The following is a 27,693-nucleotide window of genomic DNA, read 5'->3' as shown; positions in this document are numbered from 1 at the left end:
TGCATATGCAGTTGGCAGTTTGATGTATGCTATGGTTTGCACCAGGCTGGATATTGCTCATGCCGTTGGAGTTGTTAGTCGGTTTTTCTCTAATCCTGGCAAGGAACACGGGCAAGCAGTGAAGTGGATTCTCAGATACCTTAATGGTTGATAAACCCCATTTGTAGGGTTTATCTTGTGCTTGATTTAGGGGATTTTATAACCTTTTATCCACATTTATTCAATGAAATAGCATGGTTTTATAACTTCTCCTTTAATTGTGCTTAAGAGTGAAAACATGCTTTTTAGGTCTTAAAATAGTTAAATTTAATTCACCTTGACTCCATTAGATGCCTTGATATGTTTGTTAAGTGATTTAAGGTTTAGGAGGCAAAGATTGGATCAAGGGAATGAAGAAAGAAAGCATGAAAAGTTGGAGAACTCATGAAGAAATGAAAGAACCGGAAAGCTGTCAAGCCGACCTCTTCGCACTTAAATGACCATAACTTGAGCTACAGAGGTCCAAATGATGCGGTTTCAGTTGGGTTAGAAAGCTAACATCCGGGGCTTCGAAACGATATAAGATTTTCCATAGTTGCATCGTGCATAGGGGCGCGCACGTGCACGGTACGCGGACGTGCCGATGGTGGCACATGACCCACTTAATGCAACACGTGGCCAGCGATTTTAGAAGCCTTGTGGGCCCAATCCAACTCATTTCTGATGCTATTTAAGCCAAGGATTGAAGGGGAATCAGGAGACTTTTACATACTTTTAACCATTAGTCATAGTTTTAGTTTTAGAAGTAGTTTCTAGAGAGAGAAGCTCTCACTTCTCTCTAGGATTAGGATTAGGATTAGGTTTAGTTCTTAGATCTAGATTTTAATTCATGCATTCTTCTACTTCTATCTTCTCAATTCTTTGTTGTTACATTCATCATTCTTCTATTCTTTTGTTGTAATTTCCTTTATGTTGTTCTTATACTTAGTTGTAGATCTACTATTGTTCCTTCCATTTTCTTCCAATTCAATTTGAGGTAATTCATAATAATTGTTCTTCTTTAGTTTTCTATTGTTGATCTCTTGCCTTTGTAGTTAGATCTCTCTTTAATTCTTGCAATTTATGTTGTTTAATTTTATTGCCTTTTATGTGTTTATTGAAATGCCTCTTCTAGATATAGTATAGATTTTGTTCCTCTTGGCCTTGGTAGAGTAATTAGTGACTCTTGAGTTATCTAATTCCTTTGTTGATTGGTAATTGGAGAGATTGCTAATTGGTTTGGAGTGCACTAAAGCTAGTCTTTCCTTGGGAGTTGGCTAGGACTTGTGGCTCAAGTCAATTCATCCACTTGACTTTCCTTTATTTAGTAAGGGTTAACTAAGTGGTAGCAATGAACAATTCTCATCACAATTGAGAAGGATAACTAGGATAGGACTTCTAATTTTCATACCTTGCCAAGAGCCTTTTATAGTTGTTAGTTTATTTTCATTGCCATTTACTTTTCATGCTTCTTATCCAAAACCCCAAAATATATTTCTAACCAATAACAAGATACTTTATTGTAAATCCTAGGGAGAACGACCCGAGGTTTAAATACTTCGGTTTATAGATTTTAGGGGTTTGTACTTGTGACAAACAAATTTTTGCATGAAAGGATTATTGTTGGTTTAGAGACTATACTTCAACGAGATTTCATTTGTGAAATTCTAAACCGTCAAAAAATCCAATCATCAATGGTACTTCCAGAGTTTGTTTATGCTTTGAGAGTGGCCAACCTGTGTTGGATGGTTACACAGATGCGGATATGGCTGGGGATCTTAATTCAAGGAAGTCCACTTCTGGTTATATGGTGACTTTTGCAGGGAGAGCTGTGTCGTGGCAATCTCGACTTCAGAAATGTGTTGCTTTGTCTACTACAGAGGCAGAATACATTGTTGTTGTTGAAGCTTCTAAGGAACTCTTGTGGATGAAGAAATTCTTACAAGAGTTAGGCATCAATCAAGAGAAGTTTGTGTTATTCTGTGACAGTCAGAGTGCTATCCATCTCAGCAAGAATTTGATGTTTCATTCAAGATCGAAGCATATAGAGGTGAGGTATCATTGGAAACGTCAAGTGCTTGAGATAAAGTCATATGCACTTGAGAAGATCCATATTGATGATAATGGTTCAGATATGATGACTAAGAGTTTACCTACAGTGAAGTTTGATTTCAATAAATAGAGGGCGTGCTTGGTGGAGTAGCCTATCCCCACTTGAGTTGGTGAGGGGGAGATTTGTTGGTAGGTCCCCAACCAAGTGGGGCCCACAAGTTTAAAAAATAGAAATAAAGAAAGAAAGAAAGTGGCTAACGCCACGAAGAGAGAGGCAGAAGCTTTCTTCAAAAATTCAAAAGAAAGCATAGAGAGAAAAAGGGGTTTCGGCGTCGAGAGAAGAAGAGAATTTGGGGGAAAAGAGCATTGCCATCTTGATCACATTGACTTGGTAAATTCGCTCCGCTCCATTTCTTATGAAATTTTAGTATATTATTCCTGGTGTAGAGATGAACATTAGGAATTTCTTTTTTGCCTGATTTGAGATACCCACTTTGTGGAGGGTTTATGTTGATTCTATCGGTTTTGATGATGTATTTTGTTGATTGTTGAGATGCCCTAGTGTTACTAGGAAGACTGTTTGAGTACCCATTATTCTGACAATGGAAGATTTTTCTGGACTAGGTCCCGTGGGCTTTTTGTCCCTCTTTTGGGGTTTTTCCACGTTAAAATTCTAATGTCTGATTATTTAATTTCTGCCATTATATTTGCTGCTTAGAGTATCTCTAGTATTGCCTATTTAATCGCACAAGTTGTGAAAAAATTATTTTGGTGCTTCCGCTGTTAGACAGGTTCTTATTTGAACCTTTGTTGAGATTTTCCCAACATATATATCTTTGTTCTTCTTATTCTTCCTGTGAATTATGGTTTGGAGCTGAATTATTGTAGCAGAGTTATCAGTTGTAGTTGGTGACATTGGTGGTGTTAGAAGTTGAGAATAAAGAGAATGTGTGATTTAGAGATTTTGGTTAATATTTATTAGAAGTCAACAAAAATTTAAAAATTGGATATCTTGTCACAAAAATCTCATCTTTCATGAATATAAGTTTAGCTTTGTTTTTTTCTGGATAGTTTTTTCAGCGCTTACAATATTCTTGGGTAGAACTGATCATTTTTCCAAGTATAAATATGAAAATATAACTTGCCTGAAGTTAAAACGTACACTCCATACATAAGAGGATTTGAAAACTATCCATCACAGATATAACTCAACTTTTTAACTCATTCCAAAATGTAATCTCATCATGCTCATCTGTCTAAACTCTAAATATTCCAATCCATATTTGGTCACATGATGCAATTTGTGCTTCTCAACAGAGTTTCCCCTTACACATAATCAGATTCAGAGATCATCGTGACCCTTCGTCTCAATTCCAAGAAGCTTAGCCAGACGGCCACTCTCATAAGCTTCGACAGTATCTAGAAATCAGTCAATCATAAAATGTTTGAGAAAACTTTACGAACATTGTTTTTAAACTCAATCTTGTTTCCAAAAAAAAAAAAAAAAAAAAAAAAAAAAAAAAAAAATAGCCAACGGAAGATAAACTAGTTCCTCAGCGTTTGAAAGTGAAAAAATGAACAATACCCCAAATCAGTCTTTAAGAAACTTAGTCAAATACTTTAATCCTAAACAAATTTTAAGTGCCAAATCAGTTCCTAACTTTACTTTTTATTTTGTTGGACAAATCAGTCATCACTCAAAGTTTGATAAAGAGTTAGACAAATCAGTTCTGAGCATTTTTTCAAGTCCCTTTATACAATCTAATGTGGGAATTGATTTTTCTAACAAAATAAAGGATTGGGAACCGATTTAGTGCTTAAATTTGTTGAAAACTAAAGTCGTATTAAAAATTTTACGAAATGATTAGGAGTATTACTCTGAAAAAATTAACCTTCATTGGCCATATTCATTCCTCATTATTTAGAGTAATACCCAAAATCAATATCCAATATTTTTTGTCAAACACTTTAGTTCCTAACAAATTTCTATTTTGATTTGGGGTATTACTTCATCAATTAATATAAAAGGGGACATATTAATCAGCTCAATTTGTAAGGCAGGGACTTATTTGTCATTTTCAAATTTCGAGGGATAACTTTCTCTGTCTTTTTGTTGGGGAGAAGGTTGGTAGTTTACTCTTAATTTATATCATAGGAATTTTTTTTTAACTAAGCAGAGACGTAGACATACCATCTGAGCCGCCAAGGTGCTTTCCGTTGATGAAAACTTGTGGGACAGTTCGCCTTCCAACGATATTATTCAAGATATCCTGAATCTTTGAGCCATCATCTGCAAGAGTTCTCACTGCCTTGAGTAACAGGAATGGTATATTTATACATCATAGTTCATACTAATCCTATCAGGAAACTGTTTCGATTTAAAGTTTTAAACCCTTCTCTTTTTATCATCAACACTATACGAACCAAACTATCTTTTCGACTTACTATATTGCTGTGTTCAGTTATTCTCACTCTAAAACTTACTGTCTCAGAAACGAGATGCTATTGGAAACTTGTTTTTCCACAAATTAAGTTACACAATGTAAATTAGCTGGAACTGTTTCTAGGAAATATATATAGATATATTAAAGAAATAAAATGCAAGCAGCAGTTTCTAGTATACCTCTCTCATCAAGCTCAACAACATGTGCGTCCTGGTTCAACTCTTTAAAAACAGACTTTGCTCTTCTGCAGTACCTATTTACCATAAAGAAATTGGGAAATGCTGGATAATGAATATTCCATAAGATAGTGCCCGTTTGGTGATAGGCTTTTTTGGAGGAAAAAGGTACCTTTTCGTTTTTATTTTTTTTCAAAAAAGTACTTTTACAAAATAGTAAGGGTGTCCGGATAGAACTTTTGGGAAGAAAAAATTAAAAGACATGAAAAAAAGTTCTTTTTTTCAAGCTAACATGTTGCTGTTTAAAAAAAATTAAGAAGATTTTAAAGAATTGTTTACTAGAAAAAGTACTTATATTTTCTATCTAAATGAAAATTGCTTTTTATAACCAAAAAAAAAATATCTTAAAAAAGGGTTTAAAAAACTACTTTTTCAAAAACAAATTCGGATGCATCCAATTTTGTTTTTCTCCTGTGATCAGGTAACTAGAACAATACGTCTTTCAACAATGCAAAGTTATGAGTCATTCTACTCCAATCCACCAAGCTTATGGGTAAGGGAAAAACAAACATAAACAACATAAGAAATACACGTCTTACCAGATTCTAAACTTAGTTAGAAGCTTTAATAGTTAGTTAATCAATGTTGGTTTGTGTTATTCTGTTAGTATTGTCACTAAATAGTTTATCGGTCTTGATCCCTGTGTCTATAAACCTTTTCGTATACTCTTCAGACAACATAGAGTAATTTCATCTTTGCCATTTCGTGTACCCTTCTCCAGTTCTCTAATTCTGTTCTCTCTTACGGGCTTGTGATTGCTCTCCTCACTCTTGGGTTCTACTACTTTTACATGGTATAAGAGCTCCTTAGGAAGCTCTCTCAAAGTTCTCAAAATCCAGATTTGGATCCTCCAAGCCCAAATTTCTTGAATTCTAATGACGGGAGTGTTTTATGAGAAGCTATTCTTAGTGAGGGACAAGGTTTATTCAGGCATGTAGTCACCAAAGCTTTAGCCTCTATACTATATTAGCTAGTTAATCATTGTTGGTGACAGTTAGTATGCATTTGCAAGTTGAGATCTTCGAACAGAAGGGAATGACTTGATAAGTAAAGTGGAAACCATTTTCCTATTCAAGCGGTTGCACCAATCCCCTTCCCTCCTTTCCCTTGAAAGATCTCAACTTGCAAACACACCAGTAATCTCCATTGGTGGTTATTTATTTATCAGGGTCTGTAAAGTGTAATCCAAGAATATAGTCAAGCAATGCCCGAAATATAAAACACAAAATCAGATTCCAATTTGATCCAAAATATCAGAGCAGAGACAGAGCATACTCATATTAATACTCAATTACTCATACAATAAGTCAATAACATAGAGCAATCTTTCAGAAATAATGTGCCAGCTGTTCATTTTTCACAGAACACACACATGGTCTTTAAAACTCTCAGATACAAACCCTTTTTCCAATTACTACAAATCCATTTCAGGAAAAAAAAAAGGAAAGAAAATTGATTTCCGTTTGTTGCAGATCCAATGCAACCAGATAACAGGACTTAATAATTCAACAATGAAGGTGGATCTCATTGAGAACGAAAAATAAAAGGAAAGAGAGCGTGACGTACGGGCAATAGGACTTGGAGAAGATAACGACAGTGTGAGAATTGATGGTGGTGTGGACGAACTCACCCACAGAAGGAGCTGAAGCTTCGGTGCAATGGAAGAGAGAAGTTCCTAGAGCTAGCACTACCATTGCCGCCGTGAATCTCGCAGATGCCGCCATCACTCTTTTGTGCTCACCTACCTCCCCCACAAAGCCACTCGGTTATAAAGTTGTGAAATGCGAATGACAAACAATTGAACGAGACTTGTATATAGATTCTGGATGTTTCTGTTGCTTCTGATTTTGAATGGTTAGCAGGTTAGGTATGAGGATGCAACCCCGTTCATCTTAGATCTTGTTCGCAACTCTCCGCCGTACGATTTCGGTCAATGCTTCATTTAATTAAGAAATATTTTAATTCTTAGTAATTATTAATTAATTAATACGAAGAACAGTTTTCAAAACAAGAGAAACCAAAAAGGAAATAAGAAGGGGAGAAAAAATGAGTAATCAGGGACTAAATTCTTAAAGTGGATCTGAAAATGAGGTCGTACTTTAAAATTATTTTTGAGATTTTAATTGCACTTATTATTAAGGTTGTCAAATTTACAAGTTAATTTTTATACTCGTATGAGTTTACTTTTATTTATATATATATATATATATATATATATTTAAATATAATGTATATTTATTCAATTTTAACTCTTTAAAATTAATAATATAAATTTTAAAGTACATAATAAATTAAAATAGTAACATACACTTTAATTTAATATTAAATAATATCAAATAATCAAATTAATCAAATAATCAAATTAATTTTAATCAAAATAATTAATTATTTATCAGCAATGAATAGATGAATTATCTGGCCATCTAACATAAACAATAAGAAATAGGCTAAAATTAGAAGCAATAAAATAAAAAAAAAAAAACTAAATCAAGAAGCAAAGGTTCAAAAAAAGGGCAAAAGGCATAAAAAAATAGAGGATACAAAAAAAGAAGGGAAAAAGTCCCAACAACAGCAGATCGAAGATAAGGGTACAGCAGGCAGCGGTGGTGAGGGTGCAGCAGCAGCACGAAACGACGGCGACAAACAGTCATGGATTTCATGACGGCGCAAACCAGAGCAGAGATAGGACTGTAGGAGAAATAGTTGAACTCGTGAACGGTGATAGCACGATGGAGTTGCGGATAGTAGAGATGTGAAGAAATACAAAGTAGAGGACAACATAGATAAAATTCACAAAGACAATGGCGCAATTCAGAGCAGAGGTAGCAGACGCAGGCGAACAGCAGCAGCTCGACGGGGAACAGTGACTGCGGCAGAATATGGAGAGAGTGAGACTTGAGAGAAACAACGCAGATGAGTGAGTTGTGAGTGAGTTTTTCTTTCATTCTTTGGGAGTGTTATCGTAACCCTAATAAAAAAAAAGTGTTTTTTTGGTTTCAAAAATGACGCTTTTTTGAGCAAAAATGAAGAAAAACACAAACTCGCTAACTCGGTCCTAAACTCACGAGTTTGTCCGAGTTTGACTGAGTCTAGCCGAGTTTACTCAGGATAGAGTCTATGTCTGAGTAAACTCAATTCCATATCTAAACTCGTACGAGTTTACGAGTTAACTCGAGAGTTTGACAACAATGCCTATTACGTCTTAGAGATTAAAAAAATTGCACCATATTAGTTCCTGACCCGTTTTCCGTTAAAAGACGCGCTGGCGTGGCTTTATGACGTGGATCTTTGGTGACACGTGTTACCTCATGGTTTATCCACGTGTAACGGTATGATGACGTGTTGGTAAGCAACACGTGGCATGATGATGTGAATGATTATGCCACGTGTTACAATGTTATTTGTTCACATGTCATCATTACGTATGCACCAAATTGATCTCTTACTTTGTGTCAAATGACTTATTTTAGTCCATGAAATTAAATGTCATACACCAAATTAGTCCCTTTATCAGTTTATTCTCTTTTTTTTTTATAAATTCAAAATTTTTAATATCTTTGAATACACTCATTTTAATCAAAACTGTTATAATTTTTTCTTTAATCTATAGAATTGTCTCCTCCTCTTGTTTGCTGAACAACCCCTCTTCAATCCTAGCCTTAGATGGTTAATTCACCTCAGTCTGCATCCTTTTCCATTCATTTGTATATTTGTATGCACGTATAATTGCTTTTTTATTACAAGAAAAGCTACAATTGATTCCAATCAGAAAAAAACTTAGTTATTTCTAAAATATATCAAATTTCATAAATGGTGTTAAATGCTAGAGAAGTCCATTGTGAGTTAACAAAGTTGTTTAGTCATAGTTTCTTTGCATGCTTCATTTTCTGATTGAAAGCTTGCCATGTTATTATTTGATGGAGTATTTTTTTGGTCTTTAAAATATTAAAATTGATATCACATATTTTTAAACAAGTTTTAGACACTTATTTAATACTGCTAAATCAAGTTGTCAGCAGCTATTATTGCTAATTTGCTATTCATATTATTGGTATCATGTTGATTTGGTGAAAATTTATCATATATCCAAAAAAATGCTAGTTTTGTTTAACCTTTTTAAAACTTTAGTTTGAGTTTTCTAACATTAATTTATCATAAATATTAATGTTATGGTGTGAGTGAAGGGTGAATTAGTTGAGAAAAGCAACTCAATTCCGAAGCAATGTTGTTGTAGCTGATACTAAATACTGTGTGTACTTTATTAGAGACATGTAAATTCCGATAAATTAGTAGATAATTAGTCAATAAATTAGTTTTTAATAAAAAAGATTAGAAATGCAAATATTATATCAAATTAGGATAAAGCTCATTGAAACGAGAATTAAAAAAAACGGTCTAAGATTGGACCGAATAGGCCGAACCAGTTGAACCGGACTCAAACCGGATCGACCTATTAAATGAACCCAAGGCTTTCTTCTCCCTTATTTCAGCTAAAACAAAGCTGAAGCACTTACAGGGGAGAAGAGAACGAAAATCACTACAAACCCTTACGGTGAGATCCGGACGCCATAACTTCTCCGTCCGAGCTCCAATCGCCGCACCATTTGCAGCCACACGTCCACCGCATCGAGCTCTACATTTCTACTGAAACAACTTCACTGGTAACTTTTTTAACCACTCTCAGCCTTCTCTTCCTCCAATTTTCAAACTTTTAGTAGGAATGTTGAATTCCTTTGATTTTTTATGTTTTATGATCCAATTAGCTAGAGAAAAACATTCACTCTGGCTTATGTGAAGCTTGGGTAAGGTGAGGATACGATAATTCTATTTTAATTTCATTAAATTTGAGCTTTGAGTATTAAATTGGATATATATGTGTTATGAATGTGCATTAGGTTGTGAATAAATAATTGGAGCTTGAAACTGTGAATATTGGAACTTGGAGGAAGCTGAACTTAGAGTTTGTTGAATTTTGAGGGGCTGCCTTGAGTTTGAATATATCGCTTTGGTCGTTACGTGAAAATCGGCCAACGTATGGTTTAGGTTTCTTGTATTTAATATATAATATTCTGTGAAAACTTAGGCTAGATGACCATAGAATAAGTTGGAATACAGGTGTATGTTTAATTTTTAGTAATTTGCTGTTGAATATACTTGGTTGGTGTTTGTGGATAATTAGTAATTGATTATGGATGGTGGTTGTTATGTTGATTTGGAAAGAAACGTGGTTGAATGTGTTGAATGTTGTTGTTAATGAATGTATTTGGTTGGTGTTTGTTGGATAGTTAGTGATTGATTATGGATGGTGGTTGTTATTATGTTAATTTGGAGAGAATTATGGTTGAATTTTGTTGCTGGGAATTGTGTTGGAATTGATATGTTGAGAGTGAATGGAATGAAAATTGTGGATGAGAATGAGGTTTAAAGTGTTTGAAAATTTTTGGTTTTGGGTTGAAATTTGGCGAGCTATAACTTGGCTTTCGGAACCCCAAATTGATTTCAACTTGTTTTAAATGAAAATTAGATTCGTGAAGTTTATGCCGTTCGAAGAACAGAAGAAAAACGATTTAAAATGATTGAGTTATGCCCATTGGAAGATTGAGTTCATAAACTATGCTTATAACCAACTTTGCAGCTTTGTTTCTTCAATTTTGCTATTGTAACTTTGCTCCTGCATCTGCCTTAATTTTTTTACAATCCCACGAGTACACGTGGCACCTGTTTCAGCAAACATGATTTTTAAGATTTTTAAAATCTATTTCAAACTACTAAACCTCTATTTTCATTCTATTGGTCATAAATAATAGTGTTAAACCTGATAATCAAATTAAGTTAGAAAATGAGGATAACTTGAAGGTGAAGTAAAGTTGAAAAGTGATGAATTGATTATGAGATGTTACGGATAAGTCATATATGATACTTGACTGGATATTCGAATGAAAGATTATGTATGAAATTTGGTTTGAATGATTTAATGATCTGAGATACGAGATTCCCTGGATAAGTGTCATGGCTTGCCACCACGTGTACCAGGTTAAAAACTCGATACTCTGTTGACCCTACGACATAAGGGTGACCGGACACTATAAATTCCCGGGAATGTAACCCCCATTGAGTGATTATTTGAGAAAAAGCTATGCATAGACTCTTGGGGATGCACGTCGAGAGACAGTCTAAGGTTTTCAAACTTGTTGGGTTGGCTGGATAACCGACAGATGAGCCTCATCAGCTATAGGACAGGCATGCATCATATGCATACTACTTGAATTACTTGCTTGTGCTTTAATTGGGTGTGCCTAAGTGTACTTGCCTTGTTAAATATATATTTGTTACCTGCAGTATTTGTAACCTTCTTGTGCTTGCCTTTATCTATTTATTTGTCTGTGAAATGCATGATGAAGTTGGAGGTATGGAGGAATGGCAGTATGGGACTTAGATTTAAGATTAAATTAAGTTAGGTTTATGATGAGCGGATAATTTGTATACTTTTTGGCATTGTTTTTAGTATGTTTTTAGTATGATCTAGTTAGTTTTTATTATATTTTTATTAGTTTTTAGTTAAAATTCACTTTTCTGGACTGTACTATGAGTTTGTGTGTTTTTCTGTGATTTCAGGTATTTTCTGGCTGAAATTGAGGGACCTGAGCAAAAATCTGATCCAGAGACTCAAAAGGACTGCAGATGCTGTTGGATTCTGACCTCCCTGCACTCGAAGTGGATTTTCTGGAGCTACAGAAGCCCAATTGGCGCGCTCTCAACGGCGTTGGAAAGTAGACATCCTGGGCTTTCCAGCAATATATAATAGTCCATACTTTGCTCAAGATTTGATGGCCCAAACCGGCGTTCAAAGTCACCTCAAGAAATCCCAGCGTTAAACGCTGGAACTGGCACCTAAATGGGAGTTAAACGCCCAAACTGGCACCAAAACTGGCGTTTAACTCCAAGAAGAGTCTCTACACGAAATTGCTTCATTGCTCAGCCCAAGCACACACCAAGTGGGCCCGGAAGAGGATTTTTATGTCATTTACTCATTTCTGTACACCCTAGGCTACTAGTTTCTTATAAGTAGGACCTTTTACTATTGTATAGAAATCTTTTGATCACTTTTAGATCTCTAGATCATCTTTGGACATTTTAGTTCTTAGATCATTGGGAGGCTGGCCATTCGGCCATGCCTAGACCTGATGCTTATGTATTTTCAACGGTGGAGTTTCTACACACCATAGATTAAGGTGTGGAGCTCTGCTGTACCTCGAGTATTAATGCAATTACTATTGTTCTTTCATTCAAATTCCGCTTGTTCTTTATCCAAGATATCACTTGTTCTTCAACATGATGAAGGTGATGATTGACGCCCATCACCATTCTCACTCATGAACAAAGTGACTGACAACCACTCTTGTTCTACAAGCATTTGAGGCTTGGTGAATATCTCTTGGATTCCTGATTGCACGATGCATGGTTGATCGCCTGACAACCGAGTGCTCGCCTGACAAACGAGCCAACCATTCCGTGAGATCAGAGTCTTCGTGGTATAGGCAAGAACTGATGGCAGTATTCAAGAGAATCCGGAAGGTCTAACCTTGTCTGTGGTATTCTGAGTAGGATTCAATGATTGAATGACTGTGACGTGCTTCAAACCTGTAACCTACTGGGCGTTAGTGACAGACGCAAAAGAGTTATTCTATTCCAGTAGGGGAGGGAACCACACCGGTGATTGGCAGCACTGTGACAGAGTGTGTGCATTAGCTTTCACTGCGAGGATGGGAGGTAGCTGCTGACAACAGTGAGACCCTATACGAGCTTGCCATGGAAAGGAGTAAGAAGGGTTGGATGAAGACAGTAGGAAAGCAGAGAGACGGAAGGGAAGGCATCTTCATGCGCTTATCTGAAGTTCCTACCAATGAATTACATAAGTATCACTATCTTTATCTTTTATGTTATTTTCGTTCATCACCATATATATCTGAGTTTGCCTGACTAAGATTTACAAGATGACCATAGCTTGCTTCAATACTAACAATCTCCGTGGGATCGACCCTTACTCACGTAAGGTTTATTACTTGGACGACCCAGTGCACTTGCTGGTTAGTTGTGCGAAGTTGTGTAATGCCATGGTATTGAGCGCACCAAGTTTTTGGAGCCATTACCAGGGATTATGAGAGTTGTGAAAAAGTATAGTTCACAATTTCGCGCACCAGTTTTGATACTTTTAGAAAACCACCTTTTATGGCTTCTGTTTAATACTTTAAGCTCTGTAATCTGAGTGCGGCGTTCTAGGATTGCCTCTGGCATTCCCAGGACCTTATATCTTATGTGTGTGGCACCTTTACCATACTGAGAACCTCTGGTTCTCATTCCATACTATGTTGTTGTTTTTCAGATGCAGGTCAAGAGGCATCTCGTTAGGCGTCTAGACTCTTGAAGCGAAGTGGTTACTGGGCTATTTTGTTGTACAATGATGTATATATATGTACTTAGCTTTCTCTCCATATAGCTTATTCTTTTTGATCCTCTTAGAGGTTTATAGAGAGGCAGGATTGTATTTATGTACATTTGGGTTTTGGATATGTTTATATATATGTGTAAATGTTCTCTAACCAGTCTTGACTTCGCAAGCTGAGTCAGGGGCTCGTTACTTTGTATCTTTGACTCTCTTTTCCTGCTTTGGATTACTTTACACTTAACAGCTATAGTTTTTTTAGCACGCAAGTTAACTCGTTTCTTGAGCGTTGCGCTTTTCTTTCGCGATTTTTATTTCCATTATTCTTCAAGGCTCCTAGCATATTAAAATTCTTTTGCTATTATATGTATACATTTTATTTTAGAGGTCGTAATACCACACCACCTCTATTTTACGATTTAAGCGTAAAGGTCAGTGTGGTAGAGTGTTACAAGACACATCACATCAGCACATTGATTTAAAATCAAGTTGAGATTTCGGAATTTTAATTGGCACCATTTTTTTTCTAAGTGAAATCTTGGGGATTCGAGTTCCTAATTTTAGTTCACTTCTATTAAGTTAGCTTCTTTTGAGTCTTGAGTGCTTTATATCTATTATTGGAAAATTATTTTGCTTTGTATTTTTCTAATGATATTGGTTAGGAATAAAATTAATTTTTAATTAATAAACATAAAAATTTAACTTTGTAATAATATTGAATGTAATAAAAGAATTTTAATAGAAGAGCTTGTAATAAAAGAATTTTAATTTATATTTAAAAAAAATTATATATTTACTATATGAAAAAATAAAAAATGTCTCTAAAATATTCAAAAAAAATTACTAAAAGACTAGATTAAAAGTATATTATTAAATTAATAGACTAAATAAATTATCATTAAACTATAACCTTTTTATTATGTGATTTGGCCTAATCTTCAATTATGATTACGGTCTAATCTCTGGAATTTTACTTGGTAACAAATAGATTGAAGCTTTTAGTTAAGCTCTTCTAAGCGAATTTTGTCAAAACGTTGATCGTATCATGGCAAGGTACAATGCATATTTTTTATTCTTTTCACTTTATGATTATGCTATTAATTCATGTGTGGCTCCACCTTAATTGTTGTGTTAGTTTTGAAGTTGCAATTTAACTTATTATATTAGTATTATAAATTCTTTGTTTTCCTTTATTTGTTTTACTTCAATGAGTTTTTAATAAAATATTTAGAGAATTACTTCTAAGACTAAGAACTATTTTCCAACCTAACTACAAGGCTATGAAAGTCCTTTTCATTGTCCATTTCTCTTAGATTTCATAACACCCTTCCTCCTCTATTCTTGTTATCTTCACTTCGCGATCCCTGATAGATTTTTCTCCTAAAAAATTTAATCATTATGAATTAGGTTTTGTGATATTTTGAAGAATTGGATGGATCTACCGAGATATAGCAAAGAGTATATCAATGGTGTTAATAGTTTAGACTTTGCATAATCTGAGGAAGAACTGGACAGACAACAAATCCAATGTCGTTGTAAGAGGTGTTGCAACATTGAGTAGTATAGAAGAGATGTTGTATTTGACCATTTAGTAGCCGATGAATTTGTTAAGGGGTATAGAACATGGATTAATCACCGGGAATGGACAATCCTGATGGTGGTTGATGATGACACAGATGACGAAGAAGGTGCACGCGATGACATCGAAGGACTGCTTAATGATGCATTCGAAGATATGCCTCACGCTGAGGGTATTACTGTAGGTCAAAATGAAGAGGCTAAAAAGTTTTTTACAATTTAATAGAGGGGACAAGTCAAGAGTTGTAACCGGGTTGTAAGAAATTTTTTACATTATCTTTTGTCATCCGTCTGTACTTGTTAAAGTGTATATACGGGTGGAACAATGCCTCCTTCACTTCCCTTCTTGAGCTATTGAAAGAGGCAATGTCTGACATTAACATAACTTCATCTTTCAATAAGACGAAGGCTATGATAAGAGATTTAGGTTTCGATTATAAAAAAATCGATGCTTGTCCTAATGATTGCCTCCAGTATAAGAAAGAACTAAAGGATGAAAATAATGTCGTGTGTGTGGAACTTCTCGGTATACTGAAAATTCTAGTGATAATAGCGAGATCCAACCTCACAAGAAAGGTCATCCTATTCCTGCAAAGACTCTGAGATACTTTTCTATAATTCTAAGACTTGAGAGATTATTTATGTGTCCAAAGACGGTAGCTAGTCTGAGGTGACATGATGAGGAGCGCGTTAAAGATGGGATGTTAAAGCATCCTGCTAATGGCCTGGCATGGAAGAACTTTGATAAAATTGATGAAGACTTTGCAAAAGAATCACGCAATATTAGACTAAGCTTGTCAAGTGATAGGTTCAACCCATTTCGTAGCATAAACATTTCATGGAGCATGTGTCCTATGATGTTGATGGTATATAACTTGCCTCTGCAGATGTGCATGAAATCCGAATATTATATGCTTTCTTTGCTTATTCCTGAGCCACAATCACCTGGTAAAGATATTGATGTGTATCTACAACCATTGATAGAAGACTTGAAGTTGTTGTGAGAAATAGGGGTCGAAACTTATGATGCATCAAAGAATGAGACCTTTCAAATGCGGACAGCTCTTTTGTGGACAATCAATGATTTTTCTGCATATGCTATGTTGTCTGGGTGGAGTAGAAAAGGAAAATTGGCTTGTCCTTGTTGCAACAAAAATATCTCTTATATACAACCAAAACATAGTCGGAAGAGAGTTTATATGGACCGTCGTGTCTTTTTACACATGGATCATCCATAGAGAACCAATATAACGTCTTTAATGGGAAGCAAGAATTAAGACCCCCTCCACCTGTTATAGAAGGAATGGAAATTTTTGAGATGCTACAAAATGTTGAGAATGTTTTTGGGAAGAAACAAAGTACATCAAATAGTTTTTCATTGAATTGGAAAAAAGATCAATTTTCTTTGAATTGCTTTACTGGCACAAGAACCCGCTACATCACAACTTAGATGTCATGCACATAGAGAAGAACATACTTTACAATGTAATTGGAACTCTCTTGGATATCCCAGGCAAGACAAAAGACCATTTGAATGCTCGATATGACTTAAAAAATTAGGGAATCTGGAAAAATTTTCAACCAAAGGAGGTGAATAATTGCAAGAGAACAAAGTTGACAAAGGCATGCTTTTCTATGATTGCTACAGAGAAGTCAATTTTTGTGGTGTTTTGAAGACAACAAAGCTACCTAATGGTAGTGCTTCAAATATATCACGTTGTGTACATTTAGGAGAAAGAAAAATTTATAGGTATAAGACCCACGATGCTCATTTTATGCTACATTATTTACTACCAATACCGATTAAAAGCATCATTCCGGATCATGTGGCCATTTCGTTGATTTGACTATGTTCTTTTTTTGTCGCTTATGCAAAAGGTTCATCACACTGGAAGAGATAGATCGACTGGAGTTAGAGATTGTGAAAACATTATGCCACCTTGAGAGGATCTTTCTCCCTAGTTTTTTTGACATAATAGTTCATCTTCCCATTCATTTAGCAAATGAGGTGAGATTGGGTGGTTCGGTGCAGTTTCGTTGGATCTATCCTCTAGAAAGGTACATGTTTACATTAAAGTCGTATGTATGCAACAAAAGTTGCCTCGAAGGTTCTATTGCAGAGGCATATCTGGTTGAAGAGTTCTTAACTTTCTGCTCAAGACACTTGCATGGAAGTGTGTGAACAAGACTTAATAAGCGACCTCGAAATGATGATGATCCTAACGAAGATGAAGTTATGCCATCAAAGTTATTTTCTAACAAAATTCGTTCGTTAGGTGTGGTAAATGGAGAACCAATTAATCTTGATGACATATCAAGTGCTCAAGCCCATGTGTATGTATTACACAATTGTGAAGAAGTCGCAGATTATGTTAGGTAACTTAACACAACTTATGTTTATTCACTAAATCAAGTGCATTTATATTTTTCCGATCAAACATAACTATTATTAACTATAGACAGCATGAGGATGAGGTTAACAATCAACGAGGAACGAAATGGAGAAAAGCAAAAGTTTACAGTAAAACCTTCTCACAAAGGTTTGAAACTCGTGCGAAAGATCTAAATGTGCCTATTTGGCTAAAAGAATTATCTCGAGGTCCAAGCTCTGTTGCAAGAAGATTTTCTAGATGTATAATTAATGGATACATGTTTCACATTGTGAAGCATGAGGCAAGGAGAAAAACACAAAATAATAGTGTCACATTAACTGCTTTAACTTCAAGCTTTGCAAGTGCTAAAGATAAAAGTCCAATTCAAGACACTGTAGCTTATTATGGCAGGTTATTTGAGATAGTAGAGTCAGACTATTTTGGGCGTTTTAAGATTGTATTATTTCGGTGTGAGTGATATGATATTGGGAGAGATAAGTATGGTCTTACATTTGTTCACTTCAATAAGAAATGCTACCAGAATGAACCTTTCATACTAGCATCTCAAGAACATCAATATTTTTATGTGCAAGATCCATATGAACATAACAAACATTACGTTATGGAAACTGTTCCAAGAGACTTATTTAAAACAAGTGACGAATCTGAGTCTAGGGCCTGTCAAACCTTCTATAGTGAACAACACGAGCATATAATAAGCCCTACCATACCAACTGATAATGGTGAACTTATTTGGAGAGGAATGATCTACGACCTACGGTTATTAAAACAGTTCCCCAAGTGACTTCTACCTAAGAATATGAGGCAGATTTCATTGAAGATTCTAATTCCCATGGGTCATCCTAAGCAATTTATTGCTTAATATGTACATATGTATACCTAAGTTTTCTTCTTCCCCTTTTTATTTGTAAGTCATATTTTTGTTTTAATTTCTCATTTTGTTAGTTTTTTCTTATATGATATAGATGCAGTGTTTTATAACCCACACTACTAACTGGCAAGTGCACCGTGTCGTACCAAGTAATACCTTACGTGAGTAAGGGTCGATCCCACGAGGTTTGATGGATCAAGCAATAATGATTGATTGATTGGCTTAGTTAGGCAAACAAAAATTGGTTTTGAGATGTTCAAAAGGTTTAAGTTCGAATTCAGAATATCAAAAGTATAGACAATAAATAAATTGGGAATAAAATATGGATAAAACAGTTAAGGCTTCAGAGTTATCTAATTTTTCCGGATTTACTTTTCTTACTAACTATTTTAATAATGTAGGATTTAATTTATGGCAAACTATATGTGACTAGACCCTAATTCCTTAGACCTTTCTAGTCTCCTCTAAAATTTATTAACTGCCAATTCCTTGGTCAATTAATTCCAATTAGAAGCTACATGATCAAATTCCAGTTTGCATGCCACATAAATTCTAATTACCCAAAAATAGAAGGATTATATGTTACGTATCCCGTTAAATCCAGATAATTAAAATTTAGGAGAATATGTTTTCAAGCTGTTGTTCAAGTAAAGAGCTTTTCCAAGTTTTACAAGAACTCAAATAGAAAAAGGGTCATACTTCCATTCCACCCAAATTCATAAGATAAAGAGCAAAAACAATTCTTAAATTATAAATCCATACATGAATTCAAATAGAAAAAATAATAAAATCAATCCATACAAATAGACAAAGCTCCTAACCTCAGCGTTTTCTGCATTTTCTGCACGTGGCGCGTGTCACACGTACGCGTCGCTGGTCTTCTTCGCGAGTCACGCAGACGCGTCGGTCACACGCACGCGTCGTGGAGCAAATCTTCAAATCATGCATACGCGTCAGTCACGCATACGCGTCGCCATGGATACTTCCAGATTACGCGCACGCGTCAGGCACGCGTGCGCGTCGCTCCTCGCAGCCATCTCCTTTGATTCTTGTGCTGCAGAACTCCATCAAATTCTGCTGAATGCTACCTAAAATAAATAAAATTGCCCAAAACTCAAAATAACATCCATAGTGGCTAAAATATAATTAATTCTTAATTAAACTTAACAATTTAAGTGTAAATTCACTAGGAAAAGATAGACAAGATGCTCACGCATCACAACACCAAACTTAAATTGTTGCTTGTCCTCAAGCAACCAAAACTAATATAAGCTTAGGATGTGAATTTGCATGAGAATGAGAGTTCGATTAAACTCATGTCTCTTCTTATAGTGGGGTTTACAACTGCATTCTTGAATAGTTTTGGCATCTCTCTCTCTTTTGAATCAAGAGTGTTATTGTCATTCGGAATTAGAATCCGGATAATATTATGAATTCTCTAATCTTTTATATTTCAGTTTAATCCTTGAACACAACAAAATTTACTTTAATTTATTTTTCTTTGGTGCTTTGCACCTTGAGCCTAGCCGTGACTTTAAATGTTTTGTCTCAAGCTTTACTTGACACAGAAACACCACAAGCACATGACTAGGGAACTCTCTTTGAGTTCTGATTTTTCTTTTAATTACTCCCAGACAGTGGTGCTCAAAGCCTTTGGCATACTTTGTTAAATGCAATTGATCTCGACTCTAAGTGTTCTGTCTCAAGGATTACTTGACACAATCACACCACAAGCATATGACTAGGGAAACAACTCTTTGAACTTTTAATCATGTCTGACCTCCCTAGTCATTGATGCTCAGAGCCTTGGACCTTGCTTTTATTATTATTTATTTAATTTTTTTTCTTTTGCTGTTTCTTTTGCTTCAAGAATTAAAATTTTCAACATTTCAGAGAAGTCATAATAATTCTATAAATTCCTATTCCTTATATATTAACATCCCTTAATTCAAATTTAAATATGCATTGTTCATATCATGCAATCAAAAATCACAGAAAATACCACCACATTTAAGTAAATCAGACTATTCTTAGAATTAACTCAATATCTCATGCAATATTTCACTTTTAAAATTTTTTATTTCAAGCTCAGTGGGTAATACATGAGACATCTTTCAGAATTAACTCACTTAAGGGAAAACTACACCTAGGATTCTCACTAATAACGGATCATGCAACAAACAACACAAAATAGCAGAAAAACCGGAACATAACATTGAAAAAAGAAGGGAGGAATAAAAAATGAAAGGAACTCAACCACCTTAGTTATCCTAGTGGTCGCTTTATTTTTCAGGTTGTGTTCCTTAGTGAAGATGATTTGCCTCCCTTTTGTGCCAGAAAACCAATAAGCGCAGCGTCAACACCAAACTTAAAGGTTTGCTTGTCCTCAAGAAAAGAAGAACTGAAAATAGGAATAAATAGTGAGAAGAGAGAGGAATATAAAGATAAAAAGAATAAGAGAGACTTAGGAATGGGAGAGAGAGAAAAAGAAAACTTGGCAGCGCAAGCGACGCGTGCATGTACGGCACGCATACATGTGGGTCGCGCATTCTTTATAATGACGCGTTAGCGTCAGGCACGCGTCCGCGTATCCTGGATTTTGTGCGATTTGCGCGAAGCCAGCCGCGCACCCGCACGACTCTCTGTTCACATGGCTTGGGAGCCAATTATTCATACGACGCATTCGCGTCATGCACGCGCTCGCGTGGATGGCTATATGTGCAACTGACACGAACGTGTCAGTCACGCGTCCGCGTGCTCTAACTTGTGCTTTTAGCACACTTCCTGCCCCAAGCCAGCACAACTCTCTGCCCAAACACTCTTGTACGTCGAATTTGCAGGTCACGCGTTCGCGTCAGGGACGCGCCCGCGTGAATGGCGAAAATCACAAATGACGCACACGCGTGGAGTATGCGTACGCGTGGGTTGTTTGTGCTAAAGGCTTGGTTCGGCGCCATTCCCGCTCAACTCTCTGTCGAATTTTATTTTTCACTCACACATGATCGACGCGTTCACGTCAGTGACGCTTGCGTGTCGTATGCATTTTTTTTTGAGGTGCTCGGTTCCTGGAGTAACATAGCTGCATGATCAAAAAATTAGTAAGAACTCAAATAAAAAATAAATAAGAGAACTACTACTACGACAAATAAAAATAGCTAAGGATACGAAATTATCGGGTTGCCTCCCGACAAGCGCTTCTTTATCGTCACTAGCTTGACGGTCAGCTCCTCTAAGGAGGAGGATCATAGGGGCTCAGCTCTTCACCCCTTACTTTGAACTTCTTTCCTGTGTCTCCATAACGTAGCTCAATATGTTCTAGAGAAAAGATTCTGATTACTGTATAAACCCATGCTGGATTGCTGGTCAACACCACCTTCATTCCTGGGGAGAAACCTTCAGTGGGGATCTTTTTGTTTCTCCATCCTCTGGGTACTTTCTTCTTTCTGGAAACCTCTTCCTTGGTAGATGATGCATTCCCAACACCAAACTTAGGTTTGATGTCAGGAGGAATTTTATTGACTGTTACCAAGGGAGGTTTGAGCTGCAGATTCTACTGTGTATCATCAAGCGGTTTTTGAAGGTTTGGATCAATAAGCTCAGCCTGCATGCACCTCTCTTCTTCACCTGTTGGATGTATATCTTTGAAGACATGAAAGACCAGTTGCTCATTATGCACACTAAGCACTAGTTCACCCACTTCTACATCAATCAGAGCTCTTCCAGTGGCTAGGAATGGTCTTTCTAGAATTATAGAGGCATTCTCATCCTCCCCTGTATCAAGAATTACAAAGTCTGCTGGGAGAAAGAATTTACCCACTTTAACCAAGATATTTTCCACTAATCCATATGCAGGCTTCATAGATTTGTCTGCCATCTGTAATGCTATCTTTGTGGGTTGTACCTCTTGGATTTGCAGCTTTTTCATCATAGATAAGAGCATTAGATTTATGCTTGCCCCCAGATCACATAGGGCTTTCTCAAAGGTTGTGCTTCCAATGGTGCATGGAATTTGAAAGCTCCCTAGATCTGGCATCTTCCTTGGCAAGTTATTCTGAATGACAGCACTACATTCCTTAGTCAGGACTACTGTCTCATCTCTCTTTAAATGCTTTTTCTTTGACAACAGCTCCTTCATGAACTTGACATAGATAGGCATTTGCTCCAAAACCTCAGCAAAAGGAATATTGATTTGTAACTTTTTGAAGATTTCCAAGAACTTTGACAACTACTTGTCTTTGGTCTCCTTTTGAAGTCTCTGAGGATACGGCATTTTAGGTTTGTACTCAGGAGCCTTTGGCAATGTAGGATGAGTGTCAAGAGAGTCTGGGAATGGGTTGTTGATGAGCGGATAATTTGTACCCTTTTTGGCATTGTTTTTAATATGTTTTTAGTATGATCTAGTTAGTTTTTAGTATATTTTTATTAGTTTTTAGTTAAAATTCACTTTTCTGGACTTTACTATGAGTTTGTGTGTTTTTCTGTGATTTCAGGTCTTTTCTGGCTGAAATTGAGGGACCTGAGCAAAAATCTGATCCAGAGACTGAAAAGGACTGCAGATGCTGTTGGATTCTGACCTCCCTGCACTCGAAGTAAATTTTCTGGAGCTACAGAAGCCCAATTGGCGCGCTCTCAACGGCGTTGGAAAGTAGACATCCTGGGCTTTCCAGCAATATATGATAGTCTATACTTTGCCCAAGATTTGATGGCCCAAACCGGCGTTCAAAGTCACCCTCAGAAATTCCAGCGTTAAACGCCGGAACTGGCACCTAAATGGGAGTTAAACGCCCAAACTGGCATAAAAGCTGGCGTTTAACTCCAAGAAGAGTCTCTACACGAAATTGCTTCATTGCTCAGCCCAAGCACACACCAAGTGGGCCCGGAAGTGGATTTTTATGTCATTTACTCATCTCTGTACACCCTAGGCTACTAGTTTCTTATAAATAGGACCTCTTACTATTGTATTTTCATCTTTGGACATCTAGTTCTTAGATCATTGGGAGGCTGGCCATTCGGCCATGCCTAGACCTTGTTCTTATGTATTTTCAACGGTGGAGTTTCTACACACCATAGATTAAGGTGTGGAGCTCTGCTGTACCTCGAGTATTAATGCAATTACTATTGTTCTTCTATTCAATTCCGCTTGTTCTTTGTCCAAGATATCACTTGTTCTTCAACTTGATGAATGTGATGATCCGTGACACTCATCATCATTCTCACCTATGAACAAGGTGACTGACAACCACTTTTGTTCTACAAGCAATCAAGGCTCTAGTGAATATCTCTTGGATTCTTGATACACGATGCATGGTTGATCGCCTGACAACCGAGTGCTCGCCTGACAAACGAGCCAGCCATTCCGTGAGATCAGAGTCTTCGTGGTATAGGCAAGAACTGATGGCGGCATTCAAGAGAATCCGGAAGGTCTAACCTTGTCTGTGGTATTCTGAGTAGGATTCAATGATTGAATGACTGTGACGTGCTTCAAACTCCTAGCAGGCGGGGCGTTAGTGACAGACGCAAAAGAATCACTGGATTCTATTCCGGCCTGACCGAGAACCGACAGCTGATTAGCCATATGCTGTGACAGAGCATAGGAACATTTTCACTGAGAGGATGGGAGGTAGCCACTGACAACGGTGAAACCCTACATAAGCTTGCCATGGAAAGGAGTAAGAAGGATTGGATGAAGACAGTAGGAAAGCAGAGAGACGGAAGGGAAGGCATCTTCATACGCTTATCTGAAGTTCCTACCAATGAATTACATAAGTACCTCTATCTTTATCTTTATGCTTTATTCGTATATCACTATACCCATTTGAGTCTGCCTGACTAAGATTTACAAGGTGACCATAGCTTGCTTCATACCAACAATCTCCGTGGGATCGACCCTTACTCGCGTAAGGTTTATTACTTGGACGACCCAGTGCACTTGCTGGTTAGTTGTGCAAAGTTGTGTAGTGATCACAATTTCGCGCACCAAGTTTTTGGCGCCGTTGCCGGGGATTGTTTTGTGTATGGACAACTGACGGTTCATCTTGTTGCTTAGATTAGGTATTTTTCTTCAGAGTTCTTAAGAATGAATTCTAGTGTTTCAAGGTGATGTTCTTATCATCACCAAAGCTGATTGATCTTCATCAATTTAGCTCTTGAATGCAATGTTCTGCTGAAGCTTGGCTAGCCATGTCTAATTCCTTTAGACTAAAGCTTTAGACTAACATTGCATGATTCCTGGAATTCTCATTAAGAATTTTGATACCTTTATTTTCTTTTCCATATAATTTTCGAAAAAAAAAGGGCACAAAAAAATTACAAAATCATAAAAACCAAAAATATTTTATGTTTCTTGTTTGAGTCTAGTGTCTCATCTTAAGTTTGGTGTCAATTGCATGCATTCATTCATGTGTCTTAAGGATCTTCAAGTAATTCTTGATTATTTCTTACTCTGATCTTTGAATTCTCTGGACTTGAGTGTTTTGTGTGTCTCATATGCATTCTCATTAGTGTCAGTAGTATACAAACTGCTAAGTTTGGTGTCTTGCATGCATTGTTATTTGATTTTAGTTGCATTTTGATTATAAAAAAAAATCCAAAAATATTTTTAATTTGTGTCTTTTCAAGTCAATAATACAGAGAATTGAAGATTCAGAACATGCAGCAGAGGAATTACACAGAAAAAGCTGGGCGTTCAAAACGCCCAGTGAAGAAGGACAGACTGGCGTTTAAACACCAGCCAGGGTACCTGGTTGGGCGTTTAACGCCCAAAAGGGTATAGTTTTGGGCGTTAAACACCAGAATGTGCACCATTCTGGGCGTTTAACGCCAGGATGGCACAAGGGGGAGGATTTTGTTTTCAAATCAATTTTTTTCAAGTTTTCAAAGTTTTTCAAAATCAAATCTTTTTCAAATCATATCTTTTCAATCAAATGTTTTCAAAATCAATTTCTTTTCTTTTTCAAAGATACTTGCTAACAATTAATGATTTGATTGAACATTTCAAGTATGTTGCCTTTTCTGTTGAGAAAGGTTTAATGTTTGAATCATATCTTTTCTTGTTAGGCAAGTCATTAATTTTTTTCAAATTTTTTAAAATTGTTTTCAAATCATATTTTCTCAATCACATCCTTTTAAAACCAATCATATCTTCTTAACCTCATCTTTTTCAAAATAGTTTTTAATCAAATCTTTTTGACTTTTAATTTCAAAATCTTTTTCAAAAATCACTTGATTTCTTTCCCACTCTTATTTTCGAAAACTAATTAGTGTTTTTCAAAATATTTCACTTGATTTTCGAATATTACTTCCCTTCTTCTCACATCCTTCTATTTATGGACTAACACTATTCCTTAATGCAAAATTCGAACTCCATCTTCTTTGATAAGTTCGAATTTTCTACCTCTGTCTTCTATTTTTCTTTTCCTCTGACACCTCAAGGAATCTCTATACTGTTACATAGAGGATTCCACATTTTCTTGTTTTCTTCTCTTTCATATGAGCAGGAGCAGAGACAAAGGCATTCTTGTTGAAGCTGACCCTGAACCTGAAAGGACCTTGAAGCGAAAGCTAAGAGAAGCTAAGGCACAATTCTCTATAGAGGACCTAACAGAAATCTTCAAAGAAGAAGAACCCATGGCAGCCGAAAACAACAACAATGCAAACAATGCAAGGAAGGTGCTGGGTGACTTTACTGCACCTACTCCCGACTTCTATGGGAGAAGCATCTCTATCCCTGCCATTGGAGCAAACAACTTTGAGCTTAAGCCTCAATTAGTTTCTCTAATGCAACAGAATTGCAAGTTTCATGGACTTCCATTGGAAGATCCTCATCAGTTTTTAGCTGAATTCTTGCAAATCTGTGACACTGTCAAGACTAATGGGGTAGACCCTGAGGTCTACAGACTTATGCTATTCCCTTTTGCTGTAAGAGACAGAGCTAGGACATGGTTGGACTCACAACCTAAAGAAAGCCTGGACTCATGGGAAAAGCTAGTCAATGCCTTTTTGGCAAGGTTCTTTCCACCTCAAAAATTGAGTAAGCTTAGAGTGGAAGTCCAAACCTTCAGACAGAAGGATGGAGAATCCCTCTATGAAGCTTGGGAAAGATACAAACAATTGATCAAAAAATGTCCTTCTGACATGCTTTCTGAATGGAGCATCATAGGTATTTTCTATGATGGTCTCTCTGAACTATCCAAGATGTCTTTGGATAGCTCTGCTGGAGGATCTCTTCATTTGAAGAAGACGCCTACAGAAGCTCAAGAGCTAATTGAAATGGTTGCAAATAACCAATTCATGTACACTTCTGAAAGGAATCCTGTGAACAATGGGACCAATCAGAAGAAAGGAGTTCTTGAGATTGATACTCTGAATGCCATTTTGGCTCAGAACAAGATATTGACTCAACAAGTCAATTTGATTTCTCAAAGTCTGTCTGGAATGCAAAGTGCACCAAGCAGTACTAAGGATGCTTCATCTAAAGAAGAAGCCTATGATCCTGAGAACCCTTCAATGGAAGAGGTGAATTACCTAGGAGAACCCTATAGAAACACCTATAATTCTTCATGGAGAAATCACCCAAATTTCTCATGGAAGAATCAAGAAAGACCTCAACAAGGTTTTAACAACAATAATGGTGGAAGAAACAGGTTTAGCAATGGCAAGCCTTTTCCATCATCTTCTCAGCAACAGACAGAGAATTCTAAGCAGAACCCCTCTGACTTAGCAACTATGGTCTCTGATCTAATCAAAACCACTCAAAGTTTCATGACTGAAACAAGGTCCTCCATTAGGAATTTGGAGGCACAAGTGGGACAGCTGAGCAAGAAAGTTACTGAACTCCCTCCTAGTACTCTCCCAAGCAACACAGAAGAAAATCCAAAAGGAGAGTGCAAGGCCATCAACATGGCCGAATTTGGAGAGGAAGGAGAGGAAGTAAACGCCATTGAGGAAGACCTCAGTGGGCGTGCACTGACCTCCATTGAGTTCCCCAATGAGGAACCATGGGAATCTGAGGCTCAAAATGAGACCATAGAGATTCCATTGGACTTACTTCTGCCTTTCATGAGCTCTGATGAGTATTCTTCCTCTGAAGAGGATGAGTATGTCACTGAAGAGCAAGTTGCTAAATACCTTGGAGCAATCATGAAGCTAAATGACAAGTTATTTGGAAATGAGACTTGGGAAAATGAACCTCCTTTGCTCACCAAAGAACTGGATGACTTGTCTAGGCAGAAATTACCTCAAAAGAGACAAGATCCTGGGAAGTTTTCAATACCTTGTACCATAGGCAACATGACCTTCAAGAAGGCTCTGTGTGACTTAGGGTCAAGTGTAAACCTCATGCCTCTCTCTGTAATGGAGAAGTTAGGGATCTTTGAGGTGCAAGCTGCAAGAATCTCATTAGAGATGGCAGACAACTCAAGAAAACAAGCTCATGGACTTGTAGAGGATGTTTTGGTGAAGATTGAAAACCATTACATCCCTGCGGATTTCATAATCCTAGAGACTGGGAAGTGCATGGATGAAACCATCATCCTTGGCAGACCCTTCCTGGCCACAGCAAAGGCTGTGATTGATGTTGATAGAGGAGAGTTGATCATTCAAGTGAATGAAGAATCCTTGGTGTTTAAGGCTCAAGGATATCCCTATGTCATCATGGAGA

At 36.6% G+C, this 27,693-nt stretch overlaps 1 protein-coding gene and 1 non-coding gene across 2 annotated transcripts; both read right to left on the bottom strand.

Annotated features, from left to right (window-relative positions):
* Positions 1 to 3,099: 3,099 nt before the first annotated feature.
* LOC130966853 (glutaredoxin-C4) lies at positions 3,100 to 6,616 on the bottom strand. The gene is made up of 4 exons (XM_057891677.1): positions 6,317 to 6,616; positions 4,694 to 4,767; positions 4,262 to 4,360; positions 3,100 to 3,489 (listed from the first exon to the last, which is right to left on the bottom strand). Exons 1-4 carry the CDS (start codon positions 6,472 to 6,474, stop codon positions 3,413 to 3,415), a joined length of 408 nt encoding a protein of 135 aa, XP_057747660.1. The 5' UTR covers positions 6,475 to 6,616; the 3' UTR covers positions 3,100 to 3,412.
* Positions 6,617 to 26,066: 19,450 nt separating this feature from the next.
* LOC130972032 (small nucleolar RNA R71) lies at positions 26,067 to 26,174 on the bottom strand. Its single transcript, XR_009083235.1, has one exon. It is a non-coding gene; the product is annotated as a small nucleolar RNA R71 (small nucleolar RNA).
* Positions 26,175 to 27,693: the final 1,519 nt, after the last annotated feature.

Source organism: Arachis stenosperma, chromosome 3 (genome assembly GCF_014773155.1).
Source record: "Arachis stenosperma cultivar V10309 chromosome 3, arast.V10309.gnm1.PFL2, whole genome shotgun sequence".
NCBI lineage: Eukaryota > Viridiplantae > Streptophyta > Magnoliopsida > Fabales > Fabaceae > Arachis > Arachis stenosperma.
This window is presented reverse-complemented; position numbering and strand designations above follow the sequence as displayed.

Coding starts and splice junctions, on each gene's coding strand:
- LOC130966853 (XM_057891677.1), bottom strand. CDS start 6,474: ATGGCGGCATCTGCGAGATTCACGGCGGCAATGGTAGTGCTAGCTCTA. Junction 4,768..6,316: donor TTCTCCAAGTCCTATTGCCC/GTACGTCACGCT, acceptor TATGGTAAATAG/GTACTGCAGAAGAGCAAAGT. Junction 3,490..4,261: donor GCACCTTGGCGGCTCAGATG/GTATGTCTACGT, acceptor ACTGATTTCTAG/ATACTGTCGAAGCTTATGAG.